The sequence below is a fragment of the Cylas formicarius genome, unplaced genomic scaffold (genome assembly GCF_029955315.1).
Source record: "Cylas formicarius isolate icCylForm1 unplaced genomic scaffold, icCylForm1.1 PGA_scaffold_3__17_contigs__length_32017465, whole genome shotgun sequence".
NCBI classification, from domain to species: domain Eukaryota; kingdom Metazoa; phylum Arthropoda; class Insecta; order Coleoptera; family Brentidae; genus Cylas; species Cylas formicarius.
The window spans coordinates 15,627,684-15,647,966 of record NW_026844326.1 but is presented as its reverse complement, the minus strand read 5'-3'; the positions used below and the strand labels follow the sequence as shown (position 1 = coordinate 15,647,966).

Below are 20,283 nucleotides of genomic sequence, written 5' to 3'. Positions count from 1 at the left end.
TAATGTTCCGCAAAGAAAAAACGAAGGAAAAAAAGCCACTACAAACACACACGTACCCCTACCGTAACCAGGTGTTGCCTGAAACACGTGGAAAGCTAAGCTGCTGACGTCGGCTTGGGACGGAGCCATCTTAAAATTAAAACCTTCGGCGAAGCAAATGTTGCCATCCCTGGAAGGTCTGCTGATGTTGGTTCGTTTTTCTTTCACAGCCCTGTAGTGCTGGTGTAGGGTGAGACGAACGTAGGCTTCATGCTTATCGCCTTGAAACTGAAATCACAATTGAGAGAGAATAGGCTTTTTGTGACGGAAAGTCCAATACCAAAAAATTTGATCCTGGAAACAATGCTAGTCATCCTGAATTGATCGTAGGTTTAACTGAAGCAGTATTGATAGTAAATTTTATAATACTACTGCTGGCTTCTTCAAAGCGCTGTCAGTTTCAGACAGTTTCAGACAGAAGACAGCAGCATGTTTGGCGAAACGAGAAATCGATAGATCGAGAATTAGTATATTATACAACAAGTGCAGTAACCGGCATTTGACTCACGAGTTTATTTGACACGAGTGGAGCGAGTTTTTATTAAACGAGTGAGTTAAATAATTTACCGAACATGTTACATACTATACTTTTTTCTACTCCCGTCTGTAAAATACCAAAAAATACACGAATATATTCACTGACATGACCGTCAGAATTGACAAACTTCAAAATTCAAAGCGTGGGAAATATCTCCGAAAACATCCGATTGCTCCCAAACCAGAGCAGCAAAATCTCGGAAATGTCCGAAGTGGCTCGGATTCGTGGGAAAGGAAACTGACGTGATAAAATGACGTTTCCAGCACGCTAGATATTTTTTAGAAATTGTAAACAACTGAAATAGTATATTATACAAGAACACCATTAGGTTTGGGGTACATTTTTGCAAAGCAACAAAAATATATTCCCTGATTGACGACCTGAGCCATGACCGTCAGAATTGACAAACGTCAAAATTCAAACCGTGGGTAATATTTCCGTAAACATCCGATCGCTGACGTCGTTAAATGACACTTCCCCCACGCAACATTATAAAAAAAATAATTTATTGCGATCAGTCAGAAAGTAAAGGCCGACACAACATATTCTCCAATTTAGCTGAATTAGTTCTTAATATTCCTGACGTACTAATCGAGGAGTACTCGACGATTTGAAATAGGAAATATTATTCTAATTCAGACAACAATGCAGACAGAACTCTACACGTGTATCTTCGTTCTAAAATAAGATACAAAGCTTTTATCTGTCATATCAAACATTACATCATCGCCATTCACTAGCACATCTGATAATTTAAACAAAACGTTTATAATTAAGGACCAGTGATCTAGACTTCCGCATTCGTAAACGGTCGTTTCGTTAATTTAGTTATCCTTGATCAGCTGTTTAGAACACCGAAATCACACTGCCAGTTATAAACGCCAAATTGCGCCCGTCAAATAGTATTGAATAGGTAAGCAAGTTATTAAATAAAAAGGCCCAATGATAATTCGATGCTGTCTGACTGTCGCGAGTGTTTTTTTTCTGCAAAGCTAAGCTTAGATGTGATTATCGAGGCGCCAAGCAAACCGATTGCCATCGAATATCGACCGTTAAATTCAACCCATGGTCACTGTCGACTGTTGAAGGTTATGCGGTGTCAAGTGTAACGACTGCATTGCTAAAAGTTTCCACTGCAGTTACACACACAGGCTTTGATAATTTAGGTCGCTATCGTTATTATTTTTAATTACTATTTAATTTTAAACTACTTTTTGGATAAATATATAGCGATCTGTTAATGTTAGCTGCGATGGTAGCCGAAAGTGTGAGGTTTTATATTTTTGAAGCAATATATGCGATATGGTACACTCTGCTTCCTTTACTATTCTCAGAACGTAATTAAATATATGTTGGACACTGCTGTTTCCAGATAGATATATTTGCAACATTGAAAAAGTTATTTAGACATCAACATGTCCGTTTTTAGTGAGACTTTGAATGCCGCAAACAGAATTACGGAACCCTGTTTCTAACCCGAGATACAGGGCGAAATATAATTTTCGCATCATGATGGTATCATATTTCGGACACCCTCTATGATATGAAACAGTTCAAAACCGCTACAGATAGTCAACAATTTTTTTAAACATCAAAATTTTAGTATTTTTAAATGATTCACCCTGTATTTATTTATCCCAAAAAAATCGATCCTTGTCTCGATTAAATTGATGTATCACCCTTAAAAACGCATTATTCAAAGAAAAACTCAAGTTGGACATTTTTTACTCCGTGTCGGATAAACCGAGGATTTTCCAAAGATCAACACGATGGAATGATTGCATTTTAGTTGCTTCATAGTATTGCCTGGATTGAAGTAATTTTTGTTTTTTAAGTAAAACTGGCTAACTGGTTACACCAGCCCAGCGATCGTCAAAATGTTTTAACAGTAAATATAAAAAGTAAGCATTGTGGAGATTTGCTAGCGGCACGCTATTCAATAAATCCGGTAGCATTTGACTTAAATTTGTCTTCCATTACAATATAACTGTAAATATCGAATTTAATCTTTGTTCCCAATATAAAGTCAGTCATGATAAACCGAAACGTTCTTTATTCCTGAAGTTCTTTTGTTAAAAATTGATTTTTCGTATACCAATTGCCAACTTATGTTCGTTCCTCCTATCATATTGCGTTTTTATGTGTCAGTCTACATCAGAAGTGCATAATTTTAAAGAAAAAGAAATGCGAATTTCTGGGGATTGAAAAATATTAATGGAAAAAAGATTAGTTGTTGACTACACCGCTGGATTTCACGTAAAAATATATATCTATAGCAATTTTATCTTTTTCTGGGGTGCCGCAATGATTTAAAAAGATCTATTTTGTTTGAGTGTTAATGTAATTTTTGTTAATTAAAATAATTTCAATCGGATTGACGGGATAAAGATGAAATATGATATCTAAATAACTTTTTCCAGTGCCTTTTGTAATTATTTGAAAAATTAGAACAAATTTTGGCAGAACTGCTAAAAAAAATCCCTATTTTACTGACACATGCCCAAATGGATAAATCAAAGTTGTTACGGCAACAAGAATGTTTTAGACTGCGGTACGAGGAGTGAAAATTATCTTCCAGTCTATGGAAACTTGCTGTTTTCTTCCCTTTTTCTGGCATCATTTTTAAAGGGGACAGTGGACTTTTATCGTTATACAACAGACATCTTTTCCGAGAAAAGGGAATTTAGTCCTGGACCCACGTTCCTGCCGAATGTGCCCCGCTATCCTAATTATAGCTTCCGACTTCATGCGTTTTTAATTTATGAAAATTTATTCAAGAAACACTTCGTTGTTGCGATGAAAATATTGTTGTTATTATTAATAAATCTTACTCGGCCGAAACTGGTTTTTTGTTTTGGTATGAGATTTGTTCAGTGACGTGACCAACAAGGAAAATTTTGCTTACCTTAGGGTACGATTAGTAACCAGATTCCAATTTGGGCAATATAAGTTTTTAGGATTAATTAATAATGTTTGGCTTTACTGCACTTGGTATATAACCAGATCCCCTCTGCAATCGTAAAGTTACCGGTTTACCTCTAGAGACGGCTGCATATTTTATCACGGACGGTGATTTCAATGACCCGGCGAGAACCTTGGGTAGTTTTCCTAAAATGGAGCAATCTTAGCCATACGTTCTTTGATCCATTCGCATGCACTGTTACAGTTCAATTTGAAATTATTGCTATTTTGTACACAGCAATGGTATTTGTCAAATGACTCAGATTCCATTGAACAACTGTGCAATGTTTTATTGAATAAATAACAAATGCTCAAACAAATTGGCGCAAAATGTTAAGAAACAAGGTCAGGTTGATGAAACTCCTTTTCATTAACTCCAATGTTATAATACATTACTAATTGTAATTGCAATATGTCTTTCGTGTGTTGCGGTACCTCTTTTTTTAAATCATTTTAATATTTTAATATTCAACGGAAACCGCATATATCATAGGTTTGTTTATAAAATCATAAAATTTTCTTCTACATTCCGAAAGAACGAGGAATAATTTAACTTACAAAGTAACTCGTTGTAGAACGTCAGCTTTTCAAAAATCATCAGCTGTCGTAACAAAAATTGGAAAGTCAGATAAAACACTAGGGATATCTACATCACATTAATAAAATCTAAATTATTTACAGAATAAAATTTGTTTTCAGAATAATCAAATTAAATTTTTAGATTAAAATTAACTTTTTTTTCTTTTTTTGTAATATATTTAAACTCCCGGAGCAACGGTGCTATGAGGTCCGGGCAGTTTCCCCTTCGTTACAAACTAGGCAATAACAAATTGGCTTACTAATTAAAATATTCAATAATTCCAATTTCTTTTTTCATTAGTTTTTTTTTGTTGTTTGTGTTAATTATGACAGGAAGTTTATCGCAGTTTTTAAGATATTTTTTCCCAACTAATTGTCTTGCAATATATACGTTTTATGCTTTCAGTGATTATTTTGAATGTGGTTATATAGGGTCTTCTCTTAAAAACTGGTTTGTAATGGCTGATATAATCGACGAAAAGTCACAGATGGGTCTGTATGATACTGTATTTCGTTTTTCTTACAAATAAAGTTACTTATTATTGTTATTATTATCTATAACTTGAATGGCAATAATATGTCAAATCGTGATACTGGGGTGCTAATATAACACATTAGTACCCCAAAACATTAAAATTCAAAAAAATCATCAATTGTTAATGGAAATTTTTTACTTCTTCGAAAAGTAATTTATGCAGAAATTGAGTCACATCATGGACGCGCCCAAATATCATAAACTTTATATCAACGCTTTAAATACTAATTCAAATTCGAAAGCAAAATCAACAAAGTAAAGCTACACAAAATGTACGCTCTCCTTAAACTGAGATTGAAGCAGAGTAACATATCAAAAACAACAATGGAAAATGAGAATATCCACATTCTTCAAAAAAAATTCTATCGCCAACTTTATCGACGGTAAAATACATTGAAACGAAATATATATTAGGCAAATGTTTTCACACCGGCAAAAGAATTAATTTTTAATTTTAATTGGAATTTAGAAATTATAAAATTGTTGTCTTTAATAAGTGGTATTTGATACCAAATTGGCATTGAAATCACACTGGAAATGGTTTAATTTAATCCTATTTCATTATTAAAGATAGACCGATGTGGTTTTAACATAAATTTCCGCTATTTCCAATTCAATTTATTTCGTTTTTTCGTTTTTGAAAATATTGGTATCGGCAAAGAGTCGTTTGAATTTTTTTTAGTTAAATTGTCGTATAGCTTATAGGTACAACTTTTTGGATAGTAACACTCTCATGATAAGTATACGGGATGAAGTCAGAGCGTTATCGGAGCCTAAATTATTTTTCGAAATGGCACTGAGATTTATTCGGGCTTAAAAAAAAACATCAAAATTTACCGTTAAGTGGATAATAAATAAATTAAAATATTGTTCGATGATAGTATCATTCATATTATTGTTGGTAGCATGACACTGGTTAAGTTAACAATTCCTTACTTTATATATATATATTTAGTTTGGAAAAGTTGCTCTTATTAATGTCATAGCCGCTGTCCCCGAAGAAACAAAATGGCGTTTACTGTTTCTTTTCGAAATTATACCACGGCTTAATTAATTAAATTAAATGTTAATTATTAATTAATTTAATTAATTCTTAGACTAAAACAAAATACATTTTTAGAAGCTAAAATGATGAAACTGAAACTGCCATCAATCTAAGTTTGTCAGTCTAGACAAAAAATAAAAAAGAAACCTTCAAAAATATGATGAAACTTGCAGAAATTCTCAGAGAGTCATTGACTCGACTTGTTTCTTTCTTGTATTATGATGCATGTGCTAAAATTTTAAAATTAGATCGGTCTAATAATTTAAGTCAATTCGAGAAATAATTTTCTTCCGGACTTTCGGTAAAAAGGTGCAGATAGATAATTGAAACGACTGTTACTAGAAAATTCATAAAAAAAGACCTTTTGTAGCCTCGAAGGTGGTCCCAGTCGAAAAACAAACAATACATTTTGACGTTTATTTCATAAATTTTAGGATGAAAGTGGAAAACTTGGCGCCTACGAATAAGAGCATTAATATTTAATGAGTCGCAGTTTGGCCATGTGCGGTTACATTCCCGATCAGGTAATATTAGATTTTGCAGTGAGCTGATAATCAGACCGCCACCGATACCCAAGCTGTGCAATTGTATAGTGACCCGTTTGGTTCGTGAGTGACGTCCGTTAGCATGGACGGAGAATACATCCTTCCAAGGTTAGCTTACATTTTCGTTTAATTGTTTTCACTGTTGATCGATTAGTTTAAATTAAATATTTATCGCAATCAAATATTGACGCTAAATTAACGTTTAGTGGAATAATTTTTATTAAGAAAAGGTGTTTTTCCATATAAATAAAAGATAGAAGGGCACGGTTGAGGTATGGGTTGTTTTTCAAGATATGCAACAATTTATCTTAGTTTGGTTTTAATGCAATGAAAGTGATTTTTTCTTATGCATCACTAGTAAATAAATATCAATAATTTTTCGAAAAGTCACATTTTCGAGATTCACAGAACTTTTTAATTTTTATATATAAATTATATATAAAAATGTTTATTGTATTATTCCCTTGTTGTAAACGTTTCAAAAATGTGTCATCAATGGCATTACATTTCTAAAATAAGAGCTTTTTTCATCAGTCGACTATTTCTTAAGAACTACTGAAACTTTATATTTTTGTTTGCTGATGCAAAGTTTTAAAAATCAGTATTAAGGTTTTAAAAACACTTATTGACGCTGCAATAAGATTTTTAACATTTTGACTATGAATTAATTATTTATTTAATAAGCTAAAAGGCGCCATTTTAATACTTAAGTAATAATCTTATTCGATCAGTTCCTCATGCAATGCATGGGACGCAATCCAAAAAAAGTTAATAGACACATGGATAATTTAAATCACTTTCGTATCAATAGAGGAAAAATTTGGTTGATGTTATCAATAAGTAGTTTTTGATTGAAGGCAAATTAATAATGAAAAATATAAAACATATCATTAATATATGAAGCGAATAGAAATGTCAATATATATATATATATATATATATATATATATATATATATATATATATATATATATATATATATATATTTGACAAAATGAATATGGCCTTGTGGGGTTTGCGGAAAATATACAATTTTTCCAAAATCAATAGAATCATCAATTAAATCTACGAAAAAAAAACATAAATTTTCAATCTTACTGAGGTTTCCCAAAATGATAAGTTTTTAGAAACCCTCTGTATTTGAAAAAATAAACGATACGTTTTATTTATCTAATGTGGCAACATTAAAAAAGATGAGTGCGAGTCAAAATTATTGTGTGCTGTTGCGGTCTGTTTGATATTATTTTGTATATCCCAATATATTATAAATACTCTTAAATTCAGTTTAATCTCCAAGAAGCTTTATATACATTTAATATGTATAGTTTTTGTATTACATTCATATGGTTGATTTTTTCATTAATTAAAATTATTCTCTACAAGTCTCAAAAAATTATAATGCAAACACAAAAGTAGGTATTACTAATAAAAATCAAGCACCTTCAAAAATACAATTATCCTTTATATTTTTTGATGTATGGAGTTAATGCTGATTGACTTAAAATCTTTCTTAGTAAGGAGCAATAATTACTTCATTTAGCAACAGATAAGGATAAATTGTAAAGCACACTTCCCTAAGTATATAACATATACATCAAATTCATACAACTACGTACTAAATTAAATTAAATTTGTTTAAATAATAACTGTTGCTTGTTACTGTTTCTTGGACATTATTGCTTATTTAAACAAAGCATTATTCTCAAAAATGTACGTGACAGACACTTAAAGACCAACTACGCTAAATAGTAACAAAAGAATAGTCCCGGAAAATAATTAATTATTAAAGCAATTTTTTTTTCAAATTTTCAACCTTTTTTTGGTCTATACGAATGAATAAAGATGTGAATATTTGACCCTGTCCGTGAGAAAAACAAAAAGCTTTCCATACCGCATTAATTAAACAAGGTGGTAAACGCCGAAGTAGCTTGTTTTAAGAATTTATTATTGATTAAGATATTTATAGTATAATTACATGCAATTACACCGACCCAAGGTTTCCATATTTTTTTAAAAAACGGGACGGTCAGACGTCGATAATAAACATAACATTGTTTACTTCAAAGGACAATGGAACAAATGGCAATGGCGAGAGGGCAAAGTCGATAGACAAAAGGAACACGAAAAAGTTTAAAAACACGCACCGATGGGACTTTGAGCCCGCATACGAATACGAGTATATGCCGTGTGGATTATTATGGTGGATGAAAGTTAATGATATATTTTTCAGTTAATTACATCGTCTGATGTGTCAATAAGCATCTAAAACTTTCATATCTTAGATTTTTGAAGCAATTATCTAAACTAAACAAAATTTGCAAAATGCACTATGTCTATCGAAATTCTACTACTGCAAGAAGTCAACGTTACTGGTGGCAAATTTGGATCTTTGCAGTTGACATCAAAATTAGTTTGTTTCAAACGGTCTTTTACAATTGCAAAGTATTTGCGCTTTTTAAATTTTACAAAAAAGTGCAATTGGTATCAACATATACTCAAAAAATAAGTTCAAAAATGAAGGAATTCCATGATAAATGTTCTCCATGAATACTGTGGAATATGTTTTAAAATAAGAAGTTGGTAGAGATTTAAAAAATAATCTTTGAATTAACACTGGGGCGAGATTTAAGGAGGCAGACTATTATGTAGATGTAAGTGCCGTTTAACATATTATTACCACAACAGTAGTTAAAAAACACTTATAAAGCGAATAACGTAATAAATACATATAACGTTAAGATTTAAAACAACACAGTTTTAATATTATTAAAAATCCTACCAAATTTTAATAATATTTTCGCCGTATTGGGCTTTTCCAATTGCGAAAAACGCAATTTAAAAAAGTCTTTATTAGTATTATTTCTTCTATGTCTAGTGTAAAAAAGGCAACTTTTCATTGCTTCTAGTTTGATAAAATTGTTGGCGAACCTGTATCCGCTAAAAAATAAATACATGCCAATAAATATGCAATTTTAAATAATTACAAAATTAAATGCTCCGTTTTATTAATAACTAGTCCACCATCATCACTTTTTATTATGTATAATTATTGGTTCACTTATTCGATTTTATTTTCGATCATTCGTTAGAACACAGTTATTTGCGTTCATTTCAGAGTGAAGTTGGCATACAACGGTATCGAAAAGGACAATAATATAGCCATAGTGGACATCGAAACCATGCCCGAAAAATCACGTCCTACCGATATTGTGAAAGAAACCAGGAATATTTACGATACCGGTAAAACAAAACCCTACACGTTTAGGAAAAAACAGTTGCAGAATCTTTTGCGTTTCATGATGGTCGAAGAAAAGGCATTACTTAAAGCATTGCACGATGACTTGAGGTAAGTTGCAATACACGAACTTAATATGAGTACCGTAACCGATAATGAACACATTTGGAGTCGCAATCTGATGCGGTTGGAAAGGCGCAATTAGTATTCAGTATGAAAAATCGATTAACATTAAAACAAAATTAAGGTCAGAAAATGTGTCTCCTTAATATGGGCTTCGTATTTGGGAAGCGTAGCTCGTCTCCATTACTTGGTCATTTGCTTCATAACGGAACCGATTTACTACTCCGATACACTCAGTATAATTAACAAAATTACGGGCTCGCTTTTCAAATGCAAAATAGTCAATATTGGTATAAGTATGAAAATGTCGAAATAATCATGGCGAGTAAAATTAAAATGATATACATCGCAGCAACCAAGAAAAATGCTAAATGATTGGGGTAATTTAGCTTACAAAGGTAAGAGATATCAGGGGAATTCCAAAGTATTTTAGGACATCGTAGGATATTTCGAGGTGTTTTAGGGTATTAAGAGGGATTTTTTCTAAATTGGAACATAAATGCTGAGATATAGAATGTATACTCAATAAGTTATGTTTGGAAATTTGATTTACCATTTACATTTAAGTTATATAAGAAATATATAAATGAAAAGCTTTAATTCTTCCTGAGGCGACATACATCTCTATCAAATTGAAAAACTGAATGCCGAAAATTCCATTCATTTCAAAGATTATGTGGTAAAAAAGAAAACTCTTTCCTCTTGCTCAGATGTTCCGCCGTGGAGTACATTTTTTCTTATAGAATTGTAGTTAAACTGATGATTGATTTTTCCAGTTAAGTGTGAAACTGGTGTTTAGGCTTTTTATGCTAAGGCAATGCTTTAAGAAAGATGTTTACTGCAACTTCGCAGCAGTTATTCTCTACATTTATGTTTTTTATTATATAATAACATATACAGGGTGCTATTGAAATGAGATAATATAATTTAGCGAATGAATCTCATGGTCGAGACACAAATGGCAAAAATACTCTCTTACACCCTGGAAAATATGCTCCACATATTGTGTATAAAATGCTTGTAGTGCCATCGGATCCTTCGGCGCCATGGTGCGGGATTACCCCGAGTTTAATAAGTTCCAATATGAAAAAATATATCAGCATATTCTTTATTCTATCTACCAACACTTTGGTTAATTTTAAACACGAAGCGTTGTTAATCTCATAAATTAAAACCCAAAAAATATTTTTTTTACAGTATTAGTGTTAACGAGATTTCGACACAATTAGTTTTGTGCAAAGGATTCTCGATTAATTTTTAGCAAGAACTAATGAAGAATTTAGACTTAAAATATTTTAACTATACTTTCTGTTAAGCTGTGACTGGGTGTGACGTTATCATTTTAAATTGAATACTGTATATATTATTGACATTATTGGCTTTTTCATATTTACAATTAAAAAAAGTGACCACACTATTAATAAATTTTTAAAAATTAATGAATACAAAAAAACTGATGTTAGTATAAATTTTTTGAAGAAGTTGTTCGTATACAATGTTCTTAAATAAGTGTTTTGCTACATGAAAACTTACTTCATATTTATAGGTGAAAGTTCTTTCCGGTAGGGCACTATAAATATGTATATGTCGCATATTACACAATTAAAATGAGATATTTGTCGATACTTTAGAAACTGTCCAACATAAATGACTTTACGAAATTGGTACGCTGGGGTTTTTTGAGACCACAAACAATAATATCCTTAGTAGTAGAGGGCGCAGTGCTTGAGTTGAATAAAAATGTTGTATAATTTAATATGCTAGTTGTTGATATTTGGATGTGGGTATAGCTATATGGCTAAGCGTTTATTTAATTTTTTTTACCAAAAAATACTTTGTTGCCGTATTACTTACAGCTATCGGCATAAAATATTAACTAAGTTATAAATAATTCTAATTACTGGTTCTGTCAACTTCAAAACTAAGACTAAGACTAATTGAATAAAGAAAGTTAATTTTTAGTAACTTATTTACTCAATAAAAGCTTATGACTTCCGAATGTGAAGATTTATTTTTTGCTTTGAACGTCGAATGATTCTATTTTACGCTGTAGAATCGCCCAATATTAAAAAAAAGCAAATAAACCGGATATAATTCATAAACAAAACAAAAAGTGTTATAATCCCATTTTACTTTTCTGGCATTACTCAGAAGTGTAATTTTGTAGGAAGCCTGAAGCAGAATCCTACCTATTCGAAATAGAAGCAATAAAATCAGAGATTAAGGTTGCGATAAAGAATCTCAAGAAGTGGATGAAACCGGAGGAACCTCGGAAACCACTCATGCACTTCTTCGACCAAGTGAAAATATATAACGATCCTTTGGGCGTGGTTCTCGTGATGGGTGCCTGGAACTATCCCGTATTACTAACTCTAAATCCAGCAATAGGTAAATAAATCTTCATAAGCAATAAATCAGCCGCTATATAAAACCTAGGACTAATATCGTCCAATTTGCGTAAAGCATCGCCTATGCGGGTATAGATTATTTTTCCTCTAAAAATAAATCCGGTTTCAGTTTCTACCTACGCACCGGTGACGTTTCACTGAAAATTGAACTGCACTCGTTTCTAAATTATCGAAATGAAAGGCAATTTTAAGAACGTGCACGATAAAAATTAGACGGGTTCGAAAAAAGAGGCTTTGAAGCTGGAAAATGTGTAATGCTATGTAATGCGCATTTTTTCACAAATGAGTTTTTAAGCAGTTTGAGACAAAGCAAATATTTCCAATAGAAATATCATAAACAATTTTTGAACAAATAATTTTACTTTTTTTTTGAAAGTTTGACTTTTGGTTGCATTTGATCATATCGAAATTAGAGTAATTGAAATTTATATTTATGACTGACCTTTACTCTTCTAACCTCACTATATTGCAATTAAATCGATTGTATACCATTTAAAAATCTTTTGGATTCCTCTTGCTTTGGTTTTTGATGAATCGAACCTGCTGACGTTTCGCCAATCATCCCGTTGGCTTCTTCAGAGATTAACTGAAACTAACGAAGCCAACAGGATGATTGGGGACACGTCAGCAAGTTCGATGCATCAACAACCAACGCAGGAGGAATCCAAAAGATTTCTAAATAGTATTACAGTAGTTCCTTTGAGACATTTGAGAAAAGTTTTTTAAATATTTTCATTTCTTTTCGCTACTTTTCCGCAAAATTCATTCTTTGGCGTTGAAGATTAAAAATATATAATATAAACGGACATGTTTCAAAATTTCAAAATAAACTTGGAGTGGTAACGACGACATTGGAGAAAATGAAAAATATAAACATTAAATCACCAGCAATAGCCGGGAGAACTAACTTTTTAATTTATAATTCAAAATCATTCTGAAATCAAAGAAAACCGAATATTGTGAGACTACCAATCTGCTCAACACTCAAAATGAAAAATGGCACTTGATTAGGCCAAATTATGAAGTGTGTATTTTAGGCAAAACGATAAATCAGTTAGAGACTTACAAATATTTCATACTTACACTGACATAAAACCTTAAATTAAGCCTAAGTTAATCAGCTAACAAAACAACAAAACAGCTAAAACTGGTCCTACTACTAATACTGTTGTACTCAACTAGTTCTAGTTGTGGTTATTTTATTTTATATTGATATTCTTTAAAGTCGTTAAAAAAGCAGGAGCATTTAGTTTAACTCGTATATTTTAAATTTAAAAAATAAATCATATTTCTCGATTAAGTACCAAAATATACTAGAATGTGTGCTTATAGTAACGTTTATTGCTAAAATTCATACAATCTAAAAACATTGAGATAGTTAACCTTAATTAACCGAGTTTTAACCTAACACTAATTTCAGAATTTTTTCCCATTTTTCGCTTTGCTCTTTTGTTCGAAACGGCCTTAACTTTTTTAGGAGCTATAGCAGCTGGCAACTGCGTGATATTGAAACCGTCCGACCTGGCCCCGAACGTTGCCGAACTATTTTCCAGCACGCTGAATCGATATTTGGACAGCGAATGCTATCCGGTATTTCTCGGAGGCATACCGGAGACCACTGATCTTCTTAAAGAGCGATTTGATTACATTTTCTTCACCGGATCGCCCCAAGTGGGCAAAATCGTCCACAAAGCGGCGGCGAATCATCTAACGCCCTGTACCTTGGAGTTGGGCGGAAAAAGTCCGACCTACATCGACAAAACGGCCGACATAGACATGGCCGCTAAACGGACGCTCTGGGGCAAGTTGTGCAATTCGGGCCAGACCTGCATCGCTCCAGATTATATTCTATGCGATAAGGAGGTGCAGGATAAGTTCGTTGAATGCGCGGCGAAGCATGTTAAGAAGTTCTTCGGGGCCAACGTAAAGTACACCGGGGACTACGCTCGAATGATCTCCGAAAGACACTTCGTGAGAGTGGCCAATTTTCTAAAGAACCAGAAAATCGCATTGGGTGGTCATGTGGACGCTCAGGACTTGTTCATCCACCCGACGGTCCTGACGGACGTGAAACCCGATGACGAAATCATGCAGGAGGAGATATTCGGACCGTTGCTACCTATAATCCCTGTCCGGGATGCAATAGAGGCAGTTAATTTTATCAATCGAAGGGAGAAGCCACTAGCGTTGTACATTTTCACCAAGGACAAGGAAGTTCAGCGAATGTTTCTGGAAAACACCTCGAGCGGCGGCGTCACCATAAACGATACCCTGATGCATGTTAACGTTGAAACTTTACCGTTCGGAGGGGTGGGGAATTCGGGAATGGGTTCTTATCACTGTAAAAAGAGCTTTGATACTTTCACACACAAAAAGAGCGTGTTGATAAAGAACTTTTCCGGTTTGCTGGAATCAGCCCAATCGGTTCGTTATCCACCATACAGCGACAAAAACATAAGACTTGCTCGCTTCGCCAACAACACGCTGAACAAGACGATTAATATGGATTGGTTACCGTATTTGGCCATGTTTGTTTTGGGCATAGTTCTGACGGTGATTGCGTATTACTTAAAAAAATCATACGATGGCGAATTATGAAGAAAAAAGGATTACCTTGAAAGCTGCGACATTCTGCTAACCGATATTGGTGATTTTAGCCATGTACCTACCGATGCGGTAGCTGCGACTGTAAACGAACATGGTATTACAATGGAGATTGCATTGCACTTTGTACTCTTCACATTTCGTTTTCGAAAAACCACATAGGAAATGCAGCTTTAAGGCCATCGGTACGAATATTGATCAAAAATCTAGCCAATGTTCAAACCGGATAGTGAAATTTATGATTCATAAGGGTAGATTTGATGTTTTGCGATAATTTTGCTGGGTTTTTCGCATGCTTGTTGTTTGTCAACCCTGTCCAGCACTCCCCTTTCTTGAACGATACGCAAAAACAGTATACTTTGTGTTATCCTTTGGTTTTACTTTATGTGGTCCTTTGAATATGGATGACACAGTTATCGTATATTAAATAATCTGGTTATAAATCTAAGCAAATGGGAAAAACGTTCAAAATGAACTAAAAACAATGCACAATGTGAAAACCCCTAGCAGCCTCCCAGTGCGTACAAACAGCTGACAAGCAAATGTGCTGAATTGTTCATTGTTCATTCGAATACGGCTCTATAATTATTTCTTAGCACTAGTTTTTAGAGATACGGTTCATCATTTTGATCGCAAGTTGTAAATTATGAAATGGTATATACTGTTCTTTTATTTATTTATGTTTAAGGTTCAACCTATTGGTATGTTTCCATATGTATGTATGTAGATGTATAGTGCCGATATAAGCAACAGAAACCGTACATAACCTCAATTTCCTAACCCCCCCGCAGCGGGGGCCCCCCGCGCGTGGCGTCCTAGTGTCCCCCCTGTCTACCAGAGTGCGCTCCGCCCCCCACCCAGCTTGTGTAGCGTCCTGTTTTGCCCCGGTTCCGCCCGTCGCTGCTAGATGTCGCGCGCTTGTGTAGCGTCCTGTTTTGCCCCGGTTCCGCCCGTCGCTGCTAGATGTCGCGCGCTCCGACCGTCGTAGGCCCCCCCGGTAGAGGGCGGTGACGGTGCGGCACGGAGACGGTGTGGCGCGGTGACGCGGGTGATCGGGTCGTCGGTAAACAAGTCGAGTGACTTATACAGAGTGTCTCAATAATCACGGTTTAATAAAAGAAAAACTATAGATACAATAGTAAATATTTATTAGCTCATATGTAGACAACGTAATGCTTCGTACAAGCGGTGTTTCTGGTCCATGAGATTTTCTACTTCATCGCGGTCGAGGATAATTTCGTCGCCATGATCCCGTTTCAGTATCAACTCACAGCTCTCTTCTTCGTTCGAATAGGTCACCTCGATACTGCTCCCGATGTAGACTGTTATGTCGTTCCAGAACATGATTTCTCCCACCTCGTCCTCCAGAAAGAACAAAAAATCCCAAAAATCCTGGACTTGAAAATCTATGTGCTTGTTCTTGAAGATGAAACGGACACCTGAATTCTTTATTTCGAAAATCGTGTTTTCATCGATAGTGACCACTTTGTTACACATTGTGACAAACAGACTGACTTCGGTATCAAATTCAAATGTACTTATATATCAACAACCCCCCACTATCGGTGTAATTAAGAGAGATATTTACATTTAGTCAATTTGAATAAGCATTTTGCGAAAAGAAGCAAACAAGCGCACGTAGTTACATATAGCGGGATTAAAATAGTTTTTCGATCTGCCGAGATGTTGTATTCGTTACCGCAATTGTCGTTAACGCCGCCGCTGGTGTTATTGGAATTCTTGATAGCGATCGTTTGCCATTCGCCGTGGTCTTCGTAGCTCCGGTTCGCGAAAACGAAACGTACCTTGTAATTTAAATACGGCTTATCTGCGGTAGTGTTATTCGACAATGTCACGCTAAAAGTTTGTAGCTTGTCGATTCCGTTGACCTGAGCGAGTTGCATACGCGTCCACGTATCGGGCCAAATGCACCGATTATTATGATTTTTGAAACAAACGAACGCTTCAATCACATCCTTAGGTTTATGTATATAGAAAACGTTTTGTACCACAGCCGACAACAAAACAAAGTGAGCACTTAACAAAACCATGTTTCTAGCCCGAATGAATCTATCCTAGATCTCGGTAACTGCTTTTATAACACTCAAACAATAATGACATTTATTCTGGGGAGGTGCCGGGCCGTCGATATGCATTTTGCTGTCCGGTCTGTTATAGTGAACAAAGCAGGGCAAATGAGTTTGCAATTCAAAATTGTTGCGATGTCGTACTGGTAACTTATGCCACATATTTAACAAATCGTGCGGTCTCACATGCTCCAAGAAATGTTGCACAGGAATCAATTCAAGTTGATCGGTATCCAAGCTTCTAAAATCGTCGAAGAAAACTAACTTCTTATTCATTGTTGTGAAAGATCGATAACTTTCTTAACAAATCCCTAATTTGTTTAAAGACACTCTCTGTGGGACAATTAATTCCGACAAGACTCAAGTCTATTTCACCGACTCTCGTTAATTTATTCAAAAATTCGTTGTATTCGTAATACGTTTTCTCTTTGAAAAAATACAAATGTCCGTTGGTGTATCGAAACGCGCCCGACAAATCGTCGGGCAGACCCGGAAACAGTTCCGTAGTAAAACCGTGTTCACTCGCACTCAAAGAACACTCGTCTATTTCTGCATAGTAGCGTTTACCGTAAAATATATACGTTCGACCGCCATACGTATTAAAAATAGCGTTCACTGTTTTACCCGCAGGCACACCCAGTCGCTGGACGCTTTGTCGGTCGCCCACTACCGTGAAACTCGGGAAGTGAAGTAAATAAAACGAATCACCGGTGACTACCAAAAGTTGTCCGTTGGGTCTCTGGTAGATATGCGAAATAGGAGCGTAAATAGGGACATAATCTGATATCATTTTAGGTTCCATGTAGACTTTATCACCTAATCTTATTATCCAAACCCATTTGTCGTAAAATAGATACATATGATGGTTAGACGTAACCAAAAATATGGATGGATTTACGTGACACAAATCTGGTACTTTTGTTTCGTTTTTCCCTATCGGAGGTTTCGTAGTTGTGGTAGTAGTGGTAGTTGATGTTGTTGTGGTCGGAGTTGTTACGCGGACGGTGGTTGTGGTTTTTTTACCATATAAACGTTGAAGACCTGCAACATCGTCGTATGACAATGTCTTAGAATTTAAGCTATACCAAGGGTACATAATGGCATTGCGATCGTTACTGTGCGCCAAACCCAACGTATGTCCAATTTCGTGGAACAACACAGTAAACAAGCTCGTTTTTCCTCCGGGCGCAGGCACTTCTAAACCGTAGTACCAATCTTCGGATTTATCCAAATGAACTTCCACGCACTCTTGTTGTTGATTTGGAAAAAATGCATGTCCTAATATGTTACCCCTTCCGTCAAAAGCAAAAGGACAGGATTCGTTCCCTTTACATCTTATGCTTTGTCTGTGGGTAGTATATTTGTCAGACATCAAAATCATTATATCCGGCTCTGAATAATTTAAGAAAAAATTTAAATTTGATTCATCACTCCATATTTTAAAAACCTCGGTTGCCAGCACTTTTAACTCTTGATAGTGACTGGGCGGTACTTGAATATACCAATTTAAATCCGTTTTCTGCCATCGCGAAACAGTCGTGAAGGCATTTTCTATTACACCACATCGGGGTTTATTTATTAGTTCGACGGTTTCGTTATTAAGAGTACCATCCACCGGTAAATTATAGAAATCCTGAAAATCCATTAGGGCACGTTGCAAACTCGACGCATTGATCTGCGTTAAAGATTCGTTGTCGTTAGGTGAAAGGAATCCGAATTTTTGTAAATATTCAATCACACCTTCCTCGGGCAGCGCGGCGACTATCGTCGACACGTCCGAACAGGTAGTAAAGACAGCGTAGCATAGCAACAAGACTCTCATCTCGTTCAAGGTCAGTAAAATACTAAAATGTATTCGGTTCCTAGCTAATCTTTTATAGGTAAAATAACAAAGAGAAGTGATGAACCAAACGCTTTTAGTCGCTATTTTGCGTGAGATGACGCAGAATATTACTCGAGAAATGGAACGAAAAAAGAATTATACTTCAATAGATTACAGTTTCGCAGTTTGTATTCATATCATAGCATTAGCGTGCTTTATTTTTACGTGTAAATGTATTATTAATTTTTTTGGATTGAAATAAAAAGTCTTATTTAAATAAAGAAAGTTTTATTTCATACAGGGATCCTTGAATACAACCAATTATATAAAAGGGCAGAATTTCTCAACGCGCACATGCGCAGTCTTCCTCCGGAGTGAAACATGCAATGGGCGTGATCCGGTTGAAATTTCGGCGGATTCAACCAATTATCATCATCGAATTTCTCCACGTTAATGACTCTGCATGCGACATCCTCCTGATCCATTTTCGACATTAAAAATTCCATTTTTGATCTTCCTCTCACGTATATCAAGTCAGCATTTTCTATCAGTAGTCCGATCAACGTATCAATGTCGGAATATTGAACAAAACCAGAACTGTATTTGAGACCGTGATGATATTGTTCGAGCCAGCGTACCGTTCTTTTTTCTGCACCGGTCAACGTGCAATATTCACGCGGCGGTTTCAAAACGTAATGACTAATTTGACATCCATTGTAGACAGCCATTTCTTTAACGACAAATCCATCTTCTAACTGGAAGCCTTGAATATCTACCGCAACGATGCGCATTTTTAATATGACTGGTTAAGATTAGGTTCCTCCGGCGGTATTTATGTTAGATTTCGAACAATCTCGCTGAGCGGTAGTTGTTCCACGATACAATCGTGAATGATGATGCAATAGGCACGTGTATTCGCGGGAAATCCCTTTTTTGCTTCGATGTCTAACTTTACGTCGACAGTGCTGGATTTTACACTGTCGTTTCTTCGAGAACAGTCAATGACGAAAATCGCGCAGTTTTTGAAAGCCATATAGTCAAGCAACGCAGTTTTTTCCTCACATCCCTTATAACTGGGGTAGAAATCCGTGTAATTGTGATGCGCTTCCACGAAGTCATTCTTTTCAAAATCTAATCGTAAACGTTCGTGAGGGTAATATTCTCCGTTTAGTGTTAATCTTATATCCGTTACGTCGACGTGATCGAAAAGCGTCGCATTTTTCGCTTCGTTGTCTTTGCGATTTGTTTGAAAAGCGACTATTACGTATCGGGGGCTTTCGATAGCCGCGCACGTCTTGACAGACCAAATTTCTTTGGTAGAGCCCGCGGTTAGGGCAGGATATTCATGAAGTTCCCATCGTCTATAGGGTATCAATATGGGTTGATCTAATCTAATCGATTTCAGCAGAGCCAATTTGATTTCGTCGTTTGGAAATATGTGCTTGACCCTAAGATCGACACTATCAATTTTTAATTCCGCCGTTGTTTTAATTGCACTGGCCGCAACACCGCCCATTGGTTTAATTATCATACAATTTTTGTCATGTCTGGCTCTTACCAATCTTATGGTTTGTTTTCCACAAGTTATCATATTATAATCATTAAATATGTTTAAAAAGTGTCGTAACGGGATTCGCATGCTAAAATGTCCATTTTCTGTATCGTGAATCGCATTTTCAGGGAAATTCCAGCCGGAAATATCTAGATGCGATGAGTCATCTTTCGAGTAACATAGATAACCTCTAATCGTACTAACTATACC

The 20,283-nt window shown here is 35.1% G+C and overlaps 2 protein-coding genes across 3 annotated transcripts in view; one reads left to right on the top strand and one right to left on the bottom strand.

Annotated features, from left to right (window-relative positions):
• The window catches only part of LOC132700040 (synaptotagmin-15-like), a 123,973-nt gene that overhangs the window by 5,932 nt on the left and 97,758 nt on the right, over positions 1–20,283 (bottom strand). Inside the window, 1 exon segment of the mRNA XM_060667115.1 lies at positions 57–267. Within this exon segment, the coding sequence (XP_060523098.1) occupies positions 57–267 (211 nt within the window).
• LOC132699127 (aldehyde dehydrogenase, dimeric NADP-preferring-like) lies at positions 1,420–15,325 on the top strand. Of its 2 annotated transcripts, XM_060665647.1 has the most exons (5): positions 1,420–1,490; positions 6,241–6,350; positions 9,358–9,588; positions 11,768–11,988; positions 13,486–15,325. In XM_060665647.1, the coding sequence occupies exons 2-5, from the start codon at positions 6,325–6,327 to the stop codon at positions 14,604–14,606; spliced, it is 1,599 nt and encodes a 532-aa protein (XP_060521630.1). In that variant the 5' UTR covers positions 1,420–1,490; positions 6,241–6,324; the 3' UTR covers positions 14,607–15,325. The 2 variants fall into 2 exon arrangements, with proteins under 2 accessions (XP_060521630.1, XP_060521629.1); XM_060665646.1 differs by lacking the exon at positions 1,420–1,490 and having other exon boundaries at positions 6,222–6,350.